Source organism: Diadema antillarum, unplaced genomic scaffold (genome assembly GCF_040938485.1).
Source record: "Diadema antillarum isolate AM-2024a unplaced genomic scaffold, OU_Dant_1.0 seq00000586_RagTag, whole genome shotgun sequence".
NCBI lineage: Eukaryota > Metazoa > Echinodermata > Echinoidea > Diadematoida > Diadematidae > Diadema > Diadema antillarum.
In genome coordinates, this window is record NW_027271520.1 from 1,908,391 (window position 1) to 1,929,632 (window position 21,242).

The following is a 21,242-nucleotide window of genomic DNA, read 5'->3' on the forward strand; positions in this document are numbered from 1 at the left end:
GTGAAATTCTTCCGTCGAGATGTTTTTCATTGCAACTGATTGACAAATTGCCCTACATCGAACTTCAATTCGAACTAATTTTGAATAATAAAAGCAGTACCCGCTGTATGCTATAAGGATTAGAACCAACACTTGCTGTCGGGCGAAAGCCCGGTGGTCTAGTGGAGATGACGCCTATCCGGAGATCAGGAAGTCGTGGGTTCGAATCCCGCTCGAGTTTGTACGCCCATGATTTTTTTATCATGGCTACTACTAAAACACTGATCAATTCAGGGCTTATTTACCTCGATGAAGGGCAATTTGTCAATCAGTTGCAATGAAAGCATCTCGACGGAAGAATTTCATGAATTTAAATAATTACGCAGTACCCGCTGCATGCTATAAGGAGTAGAACCAACACTTGCTGTCGGGCGAAAGCTCGTTGGTCTAGTGGAGATGACGCCTATCTAGGGATCAGAAGGTCGTAGGTTCGAATCCTGCTCGAGTATGTACGCCCATGATTTTTATCATGGCTACTACTAAAACACTGATCAATTCAGTGCTTATTAATGTCGATGTAGGACAATTTGTCAATCAGTTGCAATGAAATTGCAACATCTCGACGGAAGAATTTCACTAATTTTGACCAGGGATGTGGGAAGAGATCACCTCCCTGTTTTGACTAACAAAAGCAGTACCCGCTGTATGCTATAAGGATTAGAACCAACACTTGCTGTTGGGCGAAAGCCCGGTGGTCTACTGGAGATGACGCCTGTCCGGTGATCAGGAGGTCGTAGGTTCGAATCCTGCTTGAGTATGTACGCCCATGATTTTTATCATGGCTACTACTAAAACACTGATCAATTCAGGGCTTATTTACCTCGATGAAGGGCAATTTGTCAATCAGTTGCAATGAAAAAAAAAACTGATTTTGTAATCACAACTGTAAAAGCACATTTCTTCTTGATGAAGACCTCCAGTTATATTACCAAAAATAGACGGTGAACTGGTTTTCAAATAGCTCAATAAGATCAATTCCTTCAGTAACAATATTTGTCAGACCTTGTCTGAAATGCGCAGATCAATCACCAATCTAATTAACCCTTGCATGCATGTGTCCGTTCATTGTAGCGATGTAAAGCTGTTTTCATATCCACGCTTTCTAAACATATTCCTTTCATTAAATCCTTTTTTCAATTCATCTCTAATAGCAGATTAAATAATTCAATTATACACTCAAGCCCACAGTTGTCCGATGCCATCCATCGATGGTACGTACGTTTACATGCAATATATTGAAACCAAAGAAATATGAAAATAGTTCAACACGCAGTGCTTTTAATTAAAATGTATTGGTATAACGATATTCAGTCACCCCGCGCTAACACTCACTGAAATGGCGGACATATGCTACATGAACAAGATATTTGCAAACGGGATAGTTGTCCTTCACATGTCTGCATAATATACAGAGGATAAAAATGCGCCTTAATTTGCCAACCATCAAATGCTATATATCAAAACATTCCTCTCCCAAAAAATATAAATTAAATCCTTAATCCTACACCTATTGCGTCACTTGAATGTCAGCAATGGCCAAAACAAGTATATCTATCTTCCCCCAATGCAGTTATCCAAGCTTTGATATATCTGCGGAATTCCAGCATTCAGCAATACACGATTGCATGTCTGTATGGACAGATATATATATATATATATATATATATATATATATATATATATATGTATATATATATATATATATATATATATATATATATATATAAAATGATAATAATACAGTGCGAGAAGAAGAGCAATCGTGGACGTAGCTAGTGGTCAACGTGCGTGTTTATTGCCGAGCTTTCGGTCTCGTTAGGACCTTCATCAGGGCTGTAATGATACAAAAATGACTCACTCGTATGGCTACACTGATACACACACACACACATATATATATATATATATATATATATATATATATATACAATAGAATAGCATACATACTTATGATACAGGCCGGCAGTGCATGACAAAAGTTATAGTGCACGTAAAATATAACGATTGCAAACGATAACCCACTATCGATTTGATATCGGTTTTTCTCCCTCATTTTAATCATCGAGTACTGAATCCCGCACCTTATCGACGCGATTGCGCCACAACCGCGATATGCTTTGCTCGATATTATCGTTATTCTCAATTCTCGCTGGCTTTGCCAGCAACTTATCTGTGTGGGACTAGATTTTCAGCGGTAGATTTAAACATGGAAGCTGAAATGAACAGGTTCGTTACTTTTAGAGAGACAGATCTATATAAACAGTATCTTAGACAATAAGGACACAAAGAATGCCATCAAATACGCCCTACGAATTTTGGACTCCTACTGTTCTGAAAAAGGAATCAATCCGACGGATATTACTGAGCAAGTCAACCCAAGATTTGTGCCTCTTTCTCCGTACATTCTACGCGGAAGTGCGCCGTGGAAATGGGCAGCGTGTGGTGTGTACAGTATACGCTAAGCGCTCTTTGATCACGCTACGCTATGAACTTTACTACGACATTCACAACACACTCTCGGAATCCGCATGTGCAGCAATTGGGCCTGGCACGAGCCTTGTGTTTAAATCCAGTAGATCCCTAATCCTACAAAACATCATCTAGTCCTGGTCCTGGACCCACAGTGCAGTAAGTAGGGCGTCTAACGTGTTACTGTTAGTGTTACTGTTAGGTCCATGGTAGCAAAAAGACCTATTGTAGGGTCAAGTGTTAACTAGCTCTGTCGCTCGTAAGTGACGTACAGTACTCAGTACAGTGTACAGTGTACGTAGGCCTAGATCTAGTATAAAAACGTTAGGCCAGGGCCCCTAGACCTAACCTATCGTAGGGCCTAGAAAACGTTAGATATAACCACGTAGACCCTAGACTCTATAGCTGAATTTGGATCTTCAGGATTTTGTCTACACAGGTTCAAAGAAACTAGTATTATTGCTTGTGTAGACACGTGTAACTGTTAGAAATGATCTAGGCTTATCTTGCCTGGGTATGTATGCTATTTTATATATCACATAGTGCATGACATCTTATTGCACTATAACAAGTACCAAGCACCTCCAAATTCTGAATTTGCCCTCAGGCAATTATATTCAATTCGGCCTGCGGCCTCATTGAATATAACTGGCCTTCGGGGCAAATTCAGAATTTGTCGGTGCTTTTATTGTTATAGTGCATTCAGCCTCATGCACTATATATATAATATATACTAATATAAATCTAACTGGCGTGAGTCTATAATGACTATGTAATCAATCAATCCGTAATTATATAACAGAATCCAATAATGATATACATAATCAATTGCATATTATTGAATACATTTCATATGGTGTATGGTTGCATATGCGCATCACATTGTTGCGCATGTACAGTTAATGGTCTGGTGGTTAAGGATCAACATTGATGCCATTTGGCTGTAATGTTTTTAGTGTGGCTATCCAGTAGGATTCACGATTTAGAATCACAGAGCGGATCTTCTCCTTGATTAGTTCAATGGCAATGATTTGTAAGCAGTTTGTAAGCTGTGTTCTGGGAGGTTGAAGTGCCTCGTGTATGTTATACAACACACAATATGAAGATACTGAATTGGTGTTTTTGTTATATACCTTCATCTCAATTAATAACACGAGTTTGTATTATGAAATGTATTCAATAATATGCAATTGATTATGTATATCATTATTGGATTCTGTTATATAATTACGGATTGATTGATTACATAGTCATTATAGACTCACGCCAGTTAGATTTATATTAGTATATATATATATATGTATATATATATATATATATATATATAGTTGAAAGAAATTGGACTGGATATATATATATATATATATATATATATACAGATATACAGATATAGGAATCATGTTAAATCCATCAAGAATGAGAAATACAAAAACGAAACCCAACTCTCAAAATACATCTGGAGCCTGAAAGAAAAACGCGCAAACTTCGCACTGACATGGGACATCCAAAAAAAAAATCAAGCTTAACTCTAAGAAGGAGTGGCCTGTGCAACCTCTGCCTCGATGAGAAGGCCATCATCATCCGAAACAAAAACGCACTCAATAAAAGGTCCGAGCTTATATCCAAATGCAGACACCGGAAAAGAAAAATCATCCATGCGTCAAACCGATCCACCGCGCCACATGAGCACAGAAACACACCACTTTGTCAGTCTGCCTGAGGATCGCGATAGCGTGAAACCGCCGGTAGCAGACAAGGCACCAAAACACAGGTACGCCTATATAAATATACATATATATATATATATATATATATATATATATATATATATATATATATTAATGTAGCCATACGAGTGAGTCATGTTTGTATCGTTACAGCCCTGATGAAGGTCCTACGAGTAACGGGACCGAAAGCTCGGCAATAAACACGCACGTTGACCACTAGCTACGTCCACGATTGCTCTTCTTCTCGCACTGAATATAAATAATGAAGGAGCTACACTGGTGCTGTAAATGGTCGAGACCCCTTCTCGCAGTCTATATATATATATATATATATATATATATATACATATATATATATATATATATCTATATATGTATATATATATTTATGTGTGTGTGTGTGCGTGTTGGTGTGTATTCACCTGAACTGTAGTTTTTTTTCAGATTTGGCTTTTTGTTATCAGGTTCTTGATTTATAGATATGAGGGTGGTAGACTAGTCACAGGGGAATAACTTTTCTGTATAAAACCTCATTTCTTTGACTTTGCACCAAAATTTTTTCTCTATAGATATACCAACCACTGAGGAATCTGAAACAACGAATGCATCACCAACAACCGGCGGTATTCCAACGACCACAGAATCCGGTATGATCCTTGATATGATATATCATTTATCAAGTTTGAGTGATCCATGTATTACATGCTTAGCTTTTAATGGTTCACTCTTTTTCCATACCTACTTTATTGTTATCTTTCAAAGCATGCCTAAATGATCTCAGTTATACTACTTATGTGTATATCGTATGGTATTATATACTATGCGAATTCACTCGTTTGGGATTTCTGTTTCCCTTGTTTAAAATTAACCAACTACGTGATTGTTTTTCGCATGCTTTATTTATTATCAGATTATATTTTGTTTCACGTCTTGCTTGATGGTAAAAATAAGCTGAACTGAACTGAACTGAACTACTAGAATATATATATATATATATATATATACATACATATACATGTACATATATTTTATGACGTATTGAATATGTTTGTGAGTGCGTGTGTGTGTGTGCGCGCGCGCGATAATATACAAATGATGCACAGGATAGAGTGCGTTAGTGTAGGCGTATAGTGCACTTGAGGGTATTTACAATTGTGAAACATGCACGAGGCGAAGCCGAGTGCATGTTGCACTACATTGTAAATACCCGAGAGTGGGCTACGCCTCCACTAACGCCACGAAATAATCCTGTGCATCATTTGTTTTATGAAATGGGTCAAAAATTCGAAAACTAACAGCAGTTTTCAGCGTTTTTTACGTACCTTTGTGGGTCAAGACGTCCGAAGATGTTCGTCCCAAACATTTACGCAAGTCGCACTCGGAAATCCCGCACATACAGTATAGACGTCTAAGTATAATGGGGGGTTGGGTTTCCGGACACTTAAGTTCCCGCATGAAAACTTACTTAATTTACATAGAATATGCACCCTTTACCTTAAAGACTTGATATAGACTCCTCATATAGGCCTACTAGACAACATACTCTGAAAACGGCGTGAGAATTAACCTGCTAAATCGTTGGATTTGCCCTTCAAAGTGACTCCATGTACGCGTCCGGTCCCACAACGCTTGGTCTATACTGTACTGTACAAAGTGTAGAGTATTACGTACGCCACACATGTTATGCACAAGGGAAGAAGGCCGGCCGGCCGGCAGCGCAGCCCGAACTAGAAATTGTTTACAGGATTGACAGCGCGTATGCATGCAATTCATCAAAGGAGCCGCCGCGCGCACTGACGATCGGCAATATACAAATGATGCACAGGATGGAGTGTGTTAGTTAAGGTGCGGCGCGCTCGAGAGTATTGACAATGGTGCGACATGCACGAGGCGCAGCCGAGTGCATGTTTGGAACCGTTGTCAATACTCGAGAGTGAGCCGCACCTTCACTAACGCCACGAAATAATCCTGTGCATCATTTGTTTTATAAAATGGGTCGAAAACTAACAGCATTATTCACGTATCTTTGTGGGTCAATACCAGTCAGATAGATGTAGCACTCGCTCAAAAGTCAAGATGTCCGAAGATGTTCGTCCCAAACATTTACGCACGTCGCACTCGGAAATCCCGCACATAAGTACTGTACGGACGTATAAGAGTATACGTACGCCACGTGTTATGCACAAGAAAGGCCGCCGGCTGTTGTGGCAGCCCGAACTAGAAGTTGTTTACAGGATTGACAGCGCGTATAGTAGCGCGTGACGCACTTGTAACAACTGATTGAGTGCGCACTGCTAGTGTAAACATTGTGACGTACGTCAGGCCCCGGCCGTGCATTTACTAAGAAATTAATGCACGCACACGTGACTCATTTCAGCGCTTCCAATTGGCTACATTCTTGAACCCATTTTATAATAGGATTTAACACGCAGTGTAATGGGACTAGAATAAAGGAAGCAGATGTGACTCATTTCAGCGCTTCCTATTGGCTACATTCTTGGACCCATGTTATAATGTGTTATAATCATCGTTCACCGATATAAACATAGTCTGTATATAGAATTGTTGTCACTTTTCAGTTTCCTGTCTACACTTTATCGCCTCGTTCAGGTGTCTATAGTCGATTCCCTCCCCCTCCCTTTTTTTTTTGGCCGTTCACAAAATTACCTTACTATGTAATGTTTGTATGTTTCATTTTCCGTCTAAGAAGATGCGCCGAACTCACCTGAAAAGACAACGGATGTCTCAACGACAACCGGCGATATCCGAACGGCCTCTACCAATGCGCCAAGCACAGAAGAAAAGACAACGGATGTCTCTCCAACAACTGACGATATCCCAACAACCTCTGCATATGCGCCAAGCACAGATAAAAAGACAACGTATGTCTCTCCAACAACTGACGATATCCCAACAACCTCTGCATATGCGCCAAGCACAGATAAAAAGACAACGTATGTCTCTCCAACAACTGACGATATCCCAACAACCTCTGCATATGCGCCAAGCACAGATGAAAAGACAACGTATGTCTCTCCAACAACTGACGATATCCCAACGACCTCTGCAGATGCGCCAGATACAAACGACAAAACAACAGAAGTCTCACAAACAACCGACGATATTCCAACAACCCCTGATTCTGGTATGACCTTAGCGATTGCAAAAGTAAAAGTCTGGCCCTGAAGTTTGCTTCCGAAGTTTAGTAGATGGATGAGAAAAAAAGGAATTCATGATAGTGATCTAACAGCATCTTTTTTTTTCTTTTTTTTTTAGAAATAGAGGCAACAAAACGAGTTATCAGAAACAACTAACTTACGTGTGTGGTAATTGGACGGATGTCAGTTACTCTCCCATTCATAAATACGTCTATAGCGACCAAAATATAAAATGTACATGTTATGTCCCCATCAGTTTTGTTTTGGAACACACCATTGTATTGAAAAAACAAACAAACAAAAAAACGTTGAATTGTTTTCAGACGAATACTGCAGGAGAATGCCATCTGACATTGTTATAAGAATGCACGATGTTCATAGTTTGCCGAAAATGAAACGTTTTCAACTTTATACCAAAAAATACCTGCCCCACTAATGGTCTAGCTGTCCACCCCACTCCTCATCACACGAGAAGGTGTTAGTTACGAAGTTACCCTTATCATTTTCGCCTATCCGGTAGGCATACCAACAGATGCCGTACCTCTGGGCCTTCAGAGTTACGCCATACCCGACTCCAGCATCACCGCATCCAGCACTTCCGCTGGGAAGGTAGCCCAGTTTGGACCCAGCAGGGGACGACTGCATTTGGCGGGAGGGTGGTGTGCTACAAACAGACATTTTTCAGAGTGGATCCAGGTAGAGTATGACATGAACTTTTTCTTTCATTTCTTTGAGAAAGGAAGACAATGACAGACAGTCGTTAATCTTTTTTCTTTAATAGCGTCATATCCTTTCTGCTTCCCTCTTCCATCTCTCCCTCACCCCTCTCCGTCTCTCTCTCTATCTCTCTCTCCGCCTCTGGTATACTGTCTATCTACTTCTCTATACGTGTTCATAATGTATATATATATATATATATATATATGTATATATATTTAGCAATATAATCAATATTTTACCAGGCAAGTTGGTGGTAAACGACGTGGAATTTAACCAGGTGGAATATATAAAATTCCTTGGTCTTTATATTGATTGTAAGTTGACGTGGAAAGTTCATGTTGATGCTTTGCTCAAATTACTATAAAAAAAATGTAGGTGTTATGTATAAGTTAAAACAGTATTTTCCTAAACATGTTCTGAATTCATTGTATTCTACTCTTTTTTTACCTTATATAGGTTATGGAATCCTGGCATGCATGGGGAAACTGCTGTACAACTAGACTTAATTCTTTATTATTGATACAGAAAAGAGGTATACGGATAATTAACTTCGCCACATTTCTGGAACACACTAATGTCTTATTCTTTTCCAGTAGAACACTTAAGATCTATGGGATTTATATCATTTCAATATCGGGGCATTTATGTATCAATTATACTCAGGTGGTCTCCGTGATGTGCTTTCTCCGATGTTTGTCAAAAATACTGAAGTTCATTCTTACCCTACTAGACAAAAAGATTCTTTTCATCTTTCTCCTGTACGGACCGTATCTGGTTTAAAAACAATAACCACTACAGGCAACTGACAGGACCTAAATTTTGGAATGAGTTGGATAGAGAAATAATTCAATCTCAGTCTCTTTATTCATTTTAAGCATAACCTTAAACTAGTTTATCTGAATTCATATTTATAGCTATTCTCCAATCCTCCTCGACATTCTCTGTTCATACTTCACATTACTGACATTATCGATTATGTAACATGTGCCTCGCTCGTGATTTTTGTACTATCTCCTGAACTTCCTTTGTACACATTTGGTATCTCTACAATTGTAAACTGCAGCTGACTTGTACCCCATGCGGGTGATCACGCAACTCTCAAGAAGTCTTGTGCCGCGGACATTGTTATCTTTTTTTCCCTTTTTCTTTTACTTTTCAACGTTTGTATTTCTCCAATTCACAAATTGCCATTCCTTTAATTACATATACCAAGTAAGAAATATTATAAAATGGGAATATTGTTAGTTTTCGACCCATGTTATAAAACAAATGATGCACAGGATTATTTCGTGGCGTTAGTGGAGATGCAGCTCACTCTCGGGTATTTACAATGTAGTGCAACATGCACTCGGCTTCGCCTCGTGCATGTTTCACAGTTGTAAATACCCTCGAGTGCGCTACGCCTCCACTAACGCACTCTATCCTGTGCATCATTTGTATAATATCACATCCGCATCTGGGAATTTACACCCTACAAGCAATGCTTCTATGTAGATTCCTCATATTTCACATGATTTATTGTCTTATAAGCTGTACTTGACAATTCATCCATGCTTTTGTATTGTGATGTTTATGTTTTATGTATTTGTTGAAATGTGGAATATGGAACAATGAAAAACAAACAAACAAGCAAACAAATATATATATATATATATATATATATATATATATATATATAAACGATAGAAAGAGAGAGAGAGAGAGAGAGAGAGAGAGGAAAGAGAGGAGAGGGAGCAAGTATCTGAGCTGCCGCTTTTGTCTTTTTAAAATCAAGGAGGAGGGATACAGTGGGGCTGCCGTAACACGGTAGTTGAAGATATCTACCAATCATTACCAATACCAAATTCTTTAGTTTTTTTTTTTTTTTTGGAGATATACTTTTTCTCTGAAACATTAGAATGTAAAAAAGAAGTTATCTGTACGCTCATAAAATACTACGACTACTGCCTTTATGAAGGGTAAGGCGCTCATTAATCTTTTTTTATCCCTACCCCAAGGTGGATTTTCAGTCGCCTCATCGGATCGTTGGCATAGCAACGCAGGGTCGATCAAACTATGATCAGTGGGTGACATCCTACATGGTCTTTTGCAGTGCCAATGGGACAAAATTTAACGTAGTGGAGGAAATGTGCAGCTCTTCTGGAAATTATATGGTGATGATCGAATTTTCAATTCATTGTTTATTAACATTAAAAACAGAGAAGGTGCGGAGGCCTATTGGCACTTTATGTTCATATATACTCACTTTGATAAATGGAGCAAAGCAAAATGTCATGAATATCCGCAGTAAATTTCATTTTTAATGTCAAGTATCATAGCTTGAAATGTTTTCACTACTCATCGTCTTCTGTATCAGTCCGAACTATAATGTAAAAATGAAAAAAAAAAAAACACATTTCCATGAAACCATCGTAAGTCTATCAATGACATGCACATGAATAAGCACTTAATTCTGATTTTTCTTTTAATTGAAATAAAGCGAATTCATTGTAACCTTACATCAAAACTCATAAATTTGCCTAAATTAATGCCCAATTTATTTTTCTTTTCAAGTTAGTGATGTTATTCAGTTTGGAAGTTTTCTAATTAGAAGGTTCCATATATATATATATATATATATATATATATATATATATAAACAAGAAAGAGAAAAGTGATCAGAAACAAATGATAATAAATAGTGAGAACTTTGAGCAAAGAAAATGGGTTTTCATCGGGATTCAAACCCGAGACCTCCGGATTACTAGACAGGTGCTCTACCGACTGAGCTATTGAAAGCCCTTGATCGGTGTTCATCCCAAACCCTTCATTCTCTTTGCTCGTGTGGTCAGAAGCTATAGTGTGTGCATGTGTGCCACACACACACACACACACACACACAGTGGCGTATTTAGGGGGGGGGCAAGGGGGGCATGTGCCCCGGGCGCCACTCCTTGGGGGCGCAAAAAACGAAAAAAAAAGCGAAGAAAAGAGAGAAAAAAAAAACTCGCCCGGAAGGGGGGGGGGGGGGAGAATGGTGGGGGGGGGGGGGGGGGCAGAAAACCAAATCAGACAAGATAAAAACAAAAAATGATGACGCGGACAAAATGACAATGTTTATTGTGTTCACACAAGAATTCCATGTTCCGTAAGCTGAAATACAAAAATTTTCGGCGCGCTCGCTGCTCTCGCTCGCCAAATATATATAAAAAAGAAGGTAAGAACAAAACTTGATGATGACGCGGACAAAATGACAATGTCTACTGTGTTCACACAATCATGACATTTAATATTTAGCAGGCAAAATGTCTCACTGAGCAGCGGCTGCAATTTCTTTCGTTCTGAAGCGATCGCCAATTGGATCAAAAGGCGCCAACGGTTTCGAACATACGGGGGGGGGGGGGGGGTCGCAAATAAAGCCCCAAATCAAACAAGATAAGAACAAAACGCAATGATGACGCGGAAATATACAAATTTCGGCTCACTCGCTCGTACTAATTTAGAGTATTTTTTCAAGTCCTCAGTTTGGTGGTATAAATCGTTATCTTAAGGCCGTCACTATATCTTGATTAGAATTGTAAGATTTAATAAGCAAAAAATGACAAGAGTTCCATGTTTAGTAAGCTGAAATATAAACATTTTCGGCTCGCTCGCTGCGCTCACTCGCCAAAATTTATCAAAAAAAGGAAGAAGAAGATAAGAACAAAACGTGACGACGCGGACAAAATGACAATGTCTATTGTGTTCACACATGTCATTTAATATTTAGCAGGCAAAAATTCACTGAGCAGCGGCTGCAATTTCTTTCGTTCTGAAGGCGATCGCCGATTGGATCAAAAGAGGACGCCAACGGTTTCGAACATACGGGGGGGGGGGCGCAAAAAAAAATCAAAAAAGATAAGAACTAAACGTAATGATGACGCGGAAATATACAAATTTCGGCTTCAGTTTGTTGGTATAAATCGTTATCTATAAGGTCGTCACTATATCATTACCCCTTGATTAGAATTGTAAGATTTAATAAGCAAAAAATGACAAAAATTCCATGTTTTGTAAGCTGAAATACAAAAATTTTCGGCTCGCTCGCTGCGCTCGCTCGCCAATATATATATATATATATATATATGTGTATATATATATATAAAGAGAGATAAGAACAAAACGTGATGATGACGCAGAAATATACAAATTTCGGCTCACTCGCGCGCACTAATTTAGAGTATTTTTTTTAAAGTCCTCAGTTTGTTGGTATAAATCGTTATCTTTAAGGCCGTCACTATATCTTGATTAGAATTGTAAGATTTAATAAGCAAAAAATGACAAGAATTCCATGTTTTGTAAGCTGAAATACAAAAATTTTCGGCTCGCTCGCTGCCCTCGCTGCGCTCGCTCGCCAAAATTTATATATATATATATAAAAAAGACAGATAAGAACAAAACGTGATAATGACGCAGAAATATACAAATTTCGGCTCACTCGCGCGCACTAATTTAGAGTATATATCTTGATTAGAATTGTAAGATTTGATAAGCAAAAAGTGGCAAGAATTCCATGTTTTGTAAGCTGAAATACAAAAATTTTCGGCTCGCTCGCTGCGCTCGCTCGCCAAAATTTATCAAAATTCGTTACATTTAAATCACCCTCAAAAGACCCCTTTAAAGTGCTTGAAAAAAGCATATCATGTAGACTTTGTTTAAAGTCCCTACCGGGATGGGGTTGGGGTTGAACACTTTTTCAGAAATTAGGGTCGCAATTTTCGCGCTTGCCCCGGGCGCCGTTTCCCCTAGATACGCCACTGCACACACACACACACACATTAACCTGACATAAACCCAAAGGATGTAAATCAACTTTGGAATAAATGCGAGGGATCGCCGAAGCGATGCAGCTTTTTGTAATATATTTTGAAACAAGAAAGTCCCCACGTTACGTTGTCTCAGTAGACAAGATGTCTTATTTAGTTTTAGTCATTTTGTGGCCTATATAGCTTCTCATACATTTTAACATTTAACCGCGTCTCCAAAAGATATTCCAAGGTAACATGGATCGCAACACGGTAGTCTACAACGCCCTGCCACGCCCACAAAACTGCCAATCGGTGAGACTTGCTCGGCTCGCATACCATCAACATATTTGTCTGCGACTGGAAGTGTACGAGCAAACCCCAGGTCAGTTTTTGACGTTATCCACGAGTATGTGGGAGCAAGCCTTGCGCTTCGTGATGTAGCAACATTTTATCGCTCATATGGATGATTATATACAATGATTATGCAATACATGGCTCTGGTACCCAGTCAATGATAGAATGCACATGGTCAGGTGGCACCTATTACAGTATTCTATGCTAATTGTTCGTGTACAAAACGACATCAACATATCAATATTGTGATTAAGTTTCAACATACACTGTACGTGTAACCCTTTGGATCAATAATCAAATTCTTTTTTTTAAAATAAAATTACATCTTGAAAACAAAACGGCCGATTCAATAATATTAAACGGAAATGATAGTTATTTACAATCAATTATAAGGAAAGCTACTCTGTATAGAGGTCGGTATATATTTCCAAGCCCTATGGATGATAATAGCCGATCTCTCCCAAATTGACTCATTAGAGATTTCACAACTGAGATGAGTGTTCTCGAGACAATTCAAATGATAAAAATTTGATGACTTTGCTTCGGAGGGTATGCAGATTGCTCCAGCCTCAGAATTTGGATGCCATGAAAATATAAAAGCATAACAAATCTACGACTTCCTCTTTAGATCTCCCCCATGTAACGTTAAATTAGATGGATTATTCAATAATGCAGTTTGTCCAGTGGGACGTGAAAGTGAACATAATACAGTGTATTACTTTTTTTTGTATATACGTATTTACTTCATTTTCGAACTCTCGAAACACTATAGAAAAACGAACGGTATTTCGTTTACGGATTTAAAATGTAGAACCTTCGGAATGACGAACATCTCTCATATTTCCGGCATGGAACGTAATGACTGTCTTTCTTGACTATAACTCTAGGAGTTCCGAATGACATCGTGCCCTTGGGGATGGAGAGTGAGGATATACTAGACTCCAGTCTCGGGGTATCTGGCTCCGCCAGCCTAGGTTCTGGCGCTCTGTGGCGCCTCAACAAGAACCCCAGCTTTCCAGGTGCGGTTCCAAACGGATGCGAGTGGATTCAGGTATAAATACAACTTATAAACCACTTAAGAATGCAAAGTCTGAGGCCATCCCTGCCCCCTCCCCGCCACCCCCCCCCCCCCACCAAAAAAATAAATAAATAAATAAAAATCATCCAAAACAAGTGTCATGTACGCAATTTCGTGTATTCCGCACATCCAAGATAGTCATTGAAAGTTCTCTCTTATTTTCCATGGGAATTGTAGTAATGATTTAATTGCACACACACATACACACATACACACATACACACATACACACACAAAGCCCACGAATATTCTCCAGCTCTACCATATAAAAATCATAGGTACTTTCATTCTTCAGTTTAGGAATGTAAGATTTCATGAAACAACTTGAAGAACAAAATTTTGTTTTCAATTTTGTAAATTTCAAATAACATTCAAATTTGTATTTCTTGGCAATTGATTTTTCTCTATTGTCAATTGAATCGGATTTGACAGAAGATTCAGCATTTTCCTACATTATTTTTTAGCCTTTCATCATCTTTAGGGTATAAAGACATTATAGAGATCATAGGTAGTCAATGCAATTACCTTTAACATGGTCTATAAAACATTACTATTTAACCAAACATTCTATATATGAGAATTAACAACTTTGATTAGTGCTCTTTTCTTCGTTTGCTGAGTGTGCATATAATAATAAACGGTTTTAGGGCGATTACCCTCTGGAAAATTACCCCGGACCCTTCCCCTGACCTAACCCAAACTCTAACCCTAAGGCTAACCCTAATTCTAATCTTTACTCTAACATTATCGCTAACCAGTATTTAGCCGGGGAGGGGGGGGGGGGGGGGTAATTACCCTGATACGTAATATACACATACATTATAATTCATGAAGAGCTTGCTTCTAAAAGACATTGTATCCATAATTTTCCAATAGATCTAGCGTCTTCTGGAAGCAAGTTCTTTATATATCATATCAGTTTGTGCATTTGACGTCACATTATACACAAATCTATACATACAGTCTTTGAAACGTAAGCAATTCATGACACCTGTTTATCTTGTTTTCATGAGCCATTATAAGGTCATCGCAACCACGTATACAAAATGGCAGAGGCGATATATATATGTGACCCTGCACCTCAAAACAAACAAAAAGTCGCCAGACATGAATTTTTAGTTAAGACCATATTCTGAAAGAGCAGACTTTAAGCTTTAAAATGATGTATAACTCAAATCAAATGGACTCTCCTTACCTATCTAAATATTGGAAAGAAAGCACAAACTCAGGAAAAGTGTGAACTGAGAAAAGAGGCTCTGAAGTACAGTGTCTATTCAAGCGCTTAATCTTTACCAAACCGTGCTGGCTGTGCGATGAATGGGACAAAAAACAGGAAGTTAACCACCAGAGTAACAACAATGAAGGGATTATCAGATTAAACAGATTAAACTGAAATTGAGCATGCCTCATTAACACATTTTTTCCATAATTAATGCCAACTTTCAAAGCAGTAGCACTATCTAGTTATTAGAGTTAAAAGTGAAGAGTGTGGACAAGGTTTTTCAGAAATGAAAAAGGGATTCTAAAGACTCACCTAATCACAATATTCTACCAAAAATGTTCGAGATAAACTGCTAAAAAAACACACTTTCCTGCCCGTTTTATGATACCAAATTTTAGCATAATGTAAAAAAAGACCCGCTCTTTCAGAAAATATGAAAAAGTCAAGTTTGGCTAGATTGACCCATTTCACTTATTTTCAGTCCTCACGCAAAATCAGTGTGTGCGACTTTATGTTCGTTTTGAGGTGCACGGTCACATATATACATATGTTTATCTTGAAATTTTTAAAGGACAAGTTCACCTTCATAAACATAAGGATTGAGAGAATGTAGCAATATTAGTAGAACACATCATTGAAAGTTTGAGGAAAATCAGACAATCCGTTCAAAAGTTATGAATTTTTGAAGTTTTTGTGCAGTACCCGCTGGATGAGAAGACTACTGCAGTGTATGAATAACTTAGATGTCACATGCGTACAACAATATAAGGAAAATATAAAGAGAATTTCACAAAATTCCATCTATTGAAAAGAGTACACATTCCCCTGACTCGTTACCGACAAATGTCATGGGCAATATTATTCCCCCTGCCTTTAGAAAGAGGCAAGTCAAGTGCTCTATTATTATGCGAAAAAAGTGAAAATATGTTGAATTTTCTTTTATATTTTCTTTATACTGTTGTACGCATATGACTCACAAGCTGTAGTAGTCTCCTCATCCAGCGGTTCCAACACAAAAATTAAAAAAATTCATAACTTTTGAATCGATTGTCCAATTTTCCTCAAACTTTCACTGATGTGTTCTACTAATATTGTTGCATTTTCTCAATCCTTATGTTTATGAAGGTGAACTTGTCCTTTAATGTGTTGGACTTCGAATGTTTTCATTGGAAGAGGCAAATACTCCATCTGCAGATCCAACAAGAAGGTTTTTATTCACCAAATGTTCAACCCGTCTTCAATTTTGTTTATACTAGTACAATGATATATCTTTTATATCTTTATATAGTAGGATGTTTTGTGATGCAACTAACCTACACATAATATGGTTCAACTGTAATAACTTAAAGCATTTTAAATCACTGCTCTGAATGGTGAAAAGTTCCTTTAAAGAACAGCTTTGCTTACAGTTGACTACTCTCAACCCTGCCAACAGGTGGATCTGCGGATCACGGAGAAAGTCGTCGGAATAGCCACGCAGGGAAGTAAGCCTGACATTGGATCATGGGTGACATCCTACAAAGTATCCTACGGGACGGATGGAGTAAATTTCAATTTCGTACAGGGATTCTGTGGAAACATGGTAAGGAAGGACTTGATGTCTTCCTTCACATTACAAAAACTCAACAATAACTGACTCAGAACTTTGAGGCTAAACTTATCTCTTGTTTCCAAGGGAAGGGTTGGGGAGGAATGCAGGAGCAAGCGGGAAAACGAGAGGCTTGCCTTCTCAAAACATTTGTTTTGTTTTGTTTTGCTATGCTTTGGTTTTTTTGGTAGTTTCTGGTAGTCTGGTATACAGTGTATGTACTCCTGAAGCTAAACTAACGTAGAGAAGATGACGTTTTAAAACACGAGCTGACGCTTTGTTAAAGACCCGGATGCAAGAAGGCGACTTTTTAACTCGCATGCGGCATGCGTTCTCGAGGACTTGAAGGCAAACAAAGCTGTGACCTGCTGATAGAGCTTGAGCTTGTTGATACAAAGGACGCCAAGGAAAGTGGCTCATTTTGGGCTCTCCATAAGGACAAGGATGCTGTGGAAGACTTTTAAAAGGGAATTCCAGTGTAGTTGAAAATTTATCTGAAAAGGAGGAGTAAAATGATCTTAGCCCAACAATGAAAATTTCAATTTTCATACCTTCACAACTTGCAGTATGATTTAGTTTGCAGGTTTGCATAAAATTTAGACATTTCCAGTTTTTCATTAAAACGCATTATGCCCCAGTCTCAAATTCTTAGTAGTATGTCCTAACAGATCATTATTCTGATATTATTTAAGCACGAATGACATCATGTTTTGCACTTTAGTAACAGAAGCATGGAATTTTGAGAGATTTGCTCCTCGACGCTCCCAAAAAGCTAGACCAACCACTTCTCTGTTGTTCAGTGTCCACAAAGTTTACTTTACATACTACTTTGAGTTCTACTTTGTCATGTAGTCCTACAAGTACTTACTATCATTTACCGGTGTTGATTTGATAAAGCAATGATATTTATTAAACTTGTATATATTGCCTTATCAAATAAAAAAAAAACAGATACTTGCTTTTCATGAGATTGCGCAAGCAATTTTTGCGAGTAAAAGAAACGGTGGATTACGACCATGCATAGCGACGTGAAAATGCTTATGACTGCTCACTATTTGCACTTTGCCAGTGACCAGTAACAAGCAAAATCAACCCTATGAATGCCTGTTCACGTGTATGCTTTCAACCAATCATTTGATTAGGGTCTGCTCCATCATTTTATAAAATGTTATAAGCTCTTCCCTCTTCTCGTACCTTCTTTCAGATCTTCACAGCCAACTGGGACAGTCAAACGGTAGTGTTTAATCGTCTCCCCAACCCAGTGACTTGCCGATTCATCCGCATCGTACCGGTTTCTTGGAACCCCCAAGAGAACACCGTCTTTCGCATAGAACTGTACGGAAGCTCTGCTTAAGTGTATTGGTCGATGTGTAGGTCGATCTCGTATACAAGCAGTGGGTTCTCGTTTAGTGAAGAGATTGGATAAGCTGTGTTCTACAGGTTCTGACTCTTTATTTCTTTGTGGTTGTACCCTAGCATAGTAATATATCTGGTGTGAGGTTATTGTCATTGCTTTTGTCCTCGTTTTCATGAGGTTTCCCTGTTTAAGCATTTGGAAAAAGGCAGAAAATAATGTACACGTAGGCCTACTTAAAATGCATAACATACATGATTATAATCCTATAATTAGTGAATTAATAGATGTGTAATAAATTTAACTTGAGATAACTTGAGATGAAAACTTTTCCTGTATAACGCCTCGAAGCGAATTGAATTATCTTTGAAGCCGTATAATAATTATACAGCTTCTGGTATTAATTATGAACAGCAGTGAGGATCGTTAATATTTCCAGCAGTTTAAGTGACATAATTATAAAACCCATGATCAAGTTGGCTTCAAATAAACAGAGTGAAGACACTAATGCAAAGGGTTATTGAGGTCTGACGAAACTTCAGAAAGTTCGATTTTCTTTCCATTTGGGGTGGGGGGGTGGGGGTATAATCATGCTACCTAGAGGTGACGATGTAGTTTACCGTTTGAAAATAGTCAAACTTAATCCATAATCTAAGCCACATTATATCAATTAGCGTATGTCATTTGAAAGTAATTTCTTAAAATTGATATTCACTGAAGATGTGTATATGTATATAAGAAGGTCATTGTGGAACTCGTAAATAAACTAAATCATCATGTCATTAGCATATTATATTTTATTGTGACTGAGTTCGCTGGAAAACGCGGAAAATTTCATAATCTATAAGCCTTATCCTTCAGTGTCTCCACTGAAACTTCCTCTTTTGACACTGCGCAGTAGTTGTCTGGCATGTGCGTTGCGAATGCACTGATAAATAACATGAATAACATGGATTCCTTTTGATATTTGTTTGGACCACGAACTTACACGTGTCCATAATATTCTTATGACCATAAATGTGAGATAAGGGATCAATGATATTTTAAAATGTATATGAACAACTTTGATGACTGCAACAGTTATTGAAAACATAATGTTCAAAGAACAAAAACAGAGAAACAGAACGGTGTGCACACCTTCCTCCCCCTCACGCAGCTTTTGTATTCTTTTACATCATAATTCAATGTGTCAAAAATAAAATCTGGCTCGTTTTCTTCTATTTTTTTTTTAAGTAGAAGTGCTTCGAATAAATACCTTATGATGGATTCAGGCAGCTTTAAGGGAGTCTTGATATACCTTTTTAATAGTACATAATACTATTCAGCCATGCGAGACTTTGGTTAGTTGTCATTACAGCAAGAAAGTTTTGTATCGCATGAACTGGATACATACTTTCTAACATTTTGATAAAAAATGTCACACTTTCGGTGAAACATCAAAAAGAAAAAAAAAAAGAGTCTAAGGAGAAATGATCCAGTGACCCATGACACGATGTTTACATCACACATGTAAAGCAATTAACTGGCATGCTTCGTATATGTTTTGGATTTCAGTTTCAAAATTTTAAATGAATGCGTTCTCTCTATTTTTCTACTAAACTTTCATTGCAGAATCAAAGAATTAGACAGCCACAATTCTTGATTGCTTGTTTGAGCAATTATATGTCATATGTTTTAGAAACGGAATGGATTTCATCTCTCGGCGGAAATTAACATCCATGGCATAGCCTCGGTGATGCACTTTACCAGTGTTTCAAAAATTTATTGCAATGTTTATCCGTTTGTGATGGAGATTAATACTTAAACATAATAGCTTATATTACTTGTTACTTGCACGAAGTTACTTCTGTGAATTTGTATATATGTATAATTGTGTGCCCAAAACATTCTTCTTCAATCACTTACCACTTGCTGTCTTTTTGATCTCTGAATTGCTGTAAGCTTTCCGTATCTTTAAAAAATGCGTTAAAAAATAGATATCGTTTAACTACAAAGACAACTTTACATCAGAAGGAAATAGAATTCTCTGTTTTCTGGAAGATGTCTACTTGCTTTCTGTTCGGTCAAATTGAAATCTCAAAATAAATGTTTGAATTTCTCTTTTGGTCATGGCATGACCTTTAGGAATCTCACATTTGTGGGAAAGTACAAAAAGGATGTTTTGTTTGGTATCTGAAAACTGATATTCCTAAAAATTATGTACAAACACATACCACATGTCCTTTCATTCTACAATGTTCTTCTCGTTTTCTTTTTCGATTGCTCTTGGTTTCTGTCTGCCTGCTTTGCCAAACAGTACTCTCAATATTATAATTTTATCAAACACTATGTGCACTATTAACACACTGGCTTTGATGAATATGTAATGTGAACAGTTCCATGTACGTTTGAAATTTGAATGAGCCATTTTTTTTAACGCCATTTTGAATAGTGCAATATTTTCGTGGAAATCCACGTGATTCTCATCACATTATACCTTGTATCCCTCGCGGTCCTTTTATATAGGTCCACTTCTACTTTTTTTGATATTATACCAGACATAACCGACTCTTCTAGAACTTGTGAATTCATATTAGGCCCTAGATCGCTATATATTCTGATGATATCAGTTTATATTTCACCGAACTTGCTACTGTAAATCTAAACAATGAAATTGAGTTTTATCTAAAGATACTCAGCAAATGAGTCAAAAGCTTATATTGTTAATTTAGCTTAGCTTATATTTAGCTGATACGTCTTGTACATGTTGTGATTGGTTTAGACAGAA

At 37.7% G+C, this 21,242-nt stretch overlaps 1 protein-coding gene across 1 annotated transcript; it reads left to right on the plus strand.

Moving 5' to 3' along the window:
• The first annotated feature begins 13,134 nt into the window (after positions 1–13,134).
• On the plus strand, positions 13,135–18,475 carry LOC139735594 (lactadherin-like). Its single transcript, XM_071646351.1, has 4 exons — positions 13,135–13,261; positions 14,121–14,284; positions 16,969–17,115; positions 18,326–18,475. Exons 1-4 carry the CDS (start codon positions 13,135–13,137, stop codon positions 18,473–18,475), a joined length of 588 nt encoding a protein of 195 aa, XP_071502452.1.
• Positions 18,476–21,242: the final 2,767 nt, after the last annotated feature.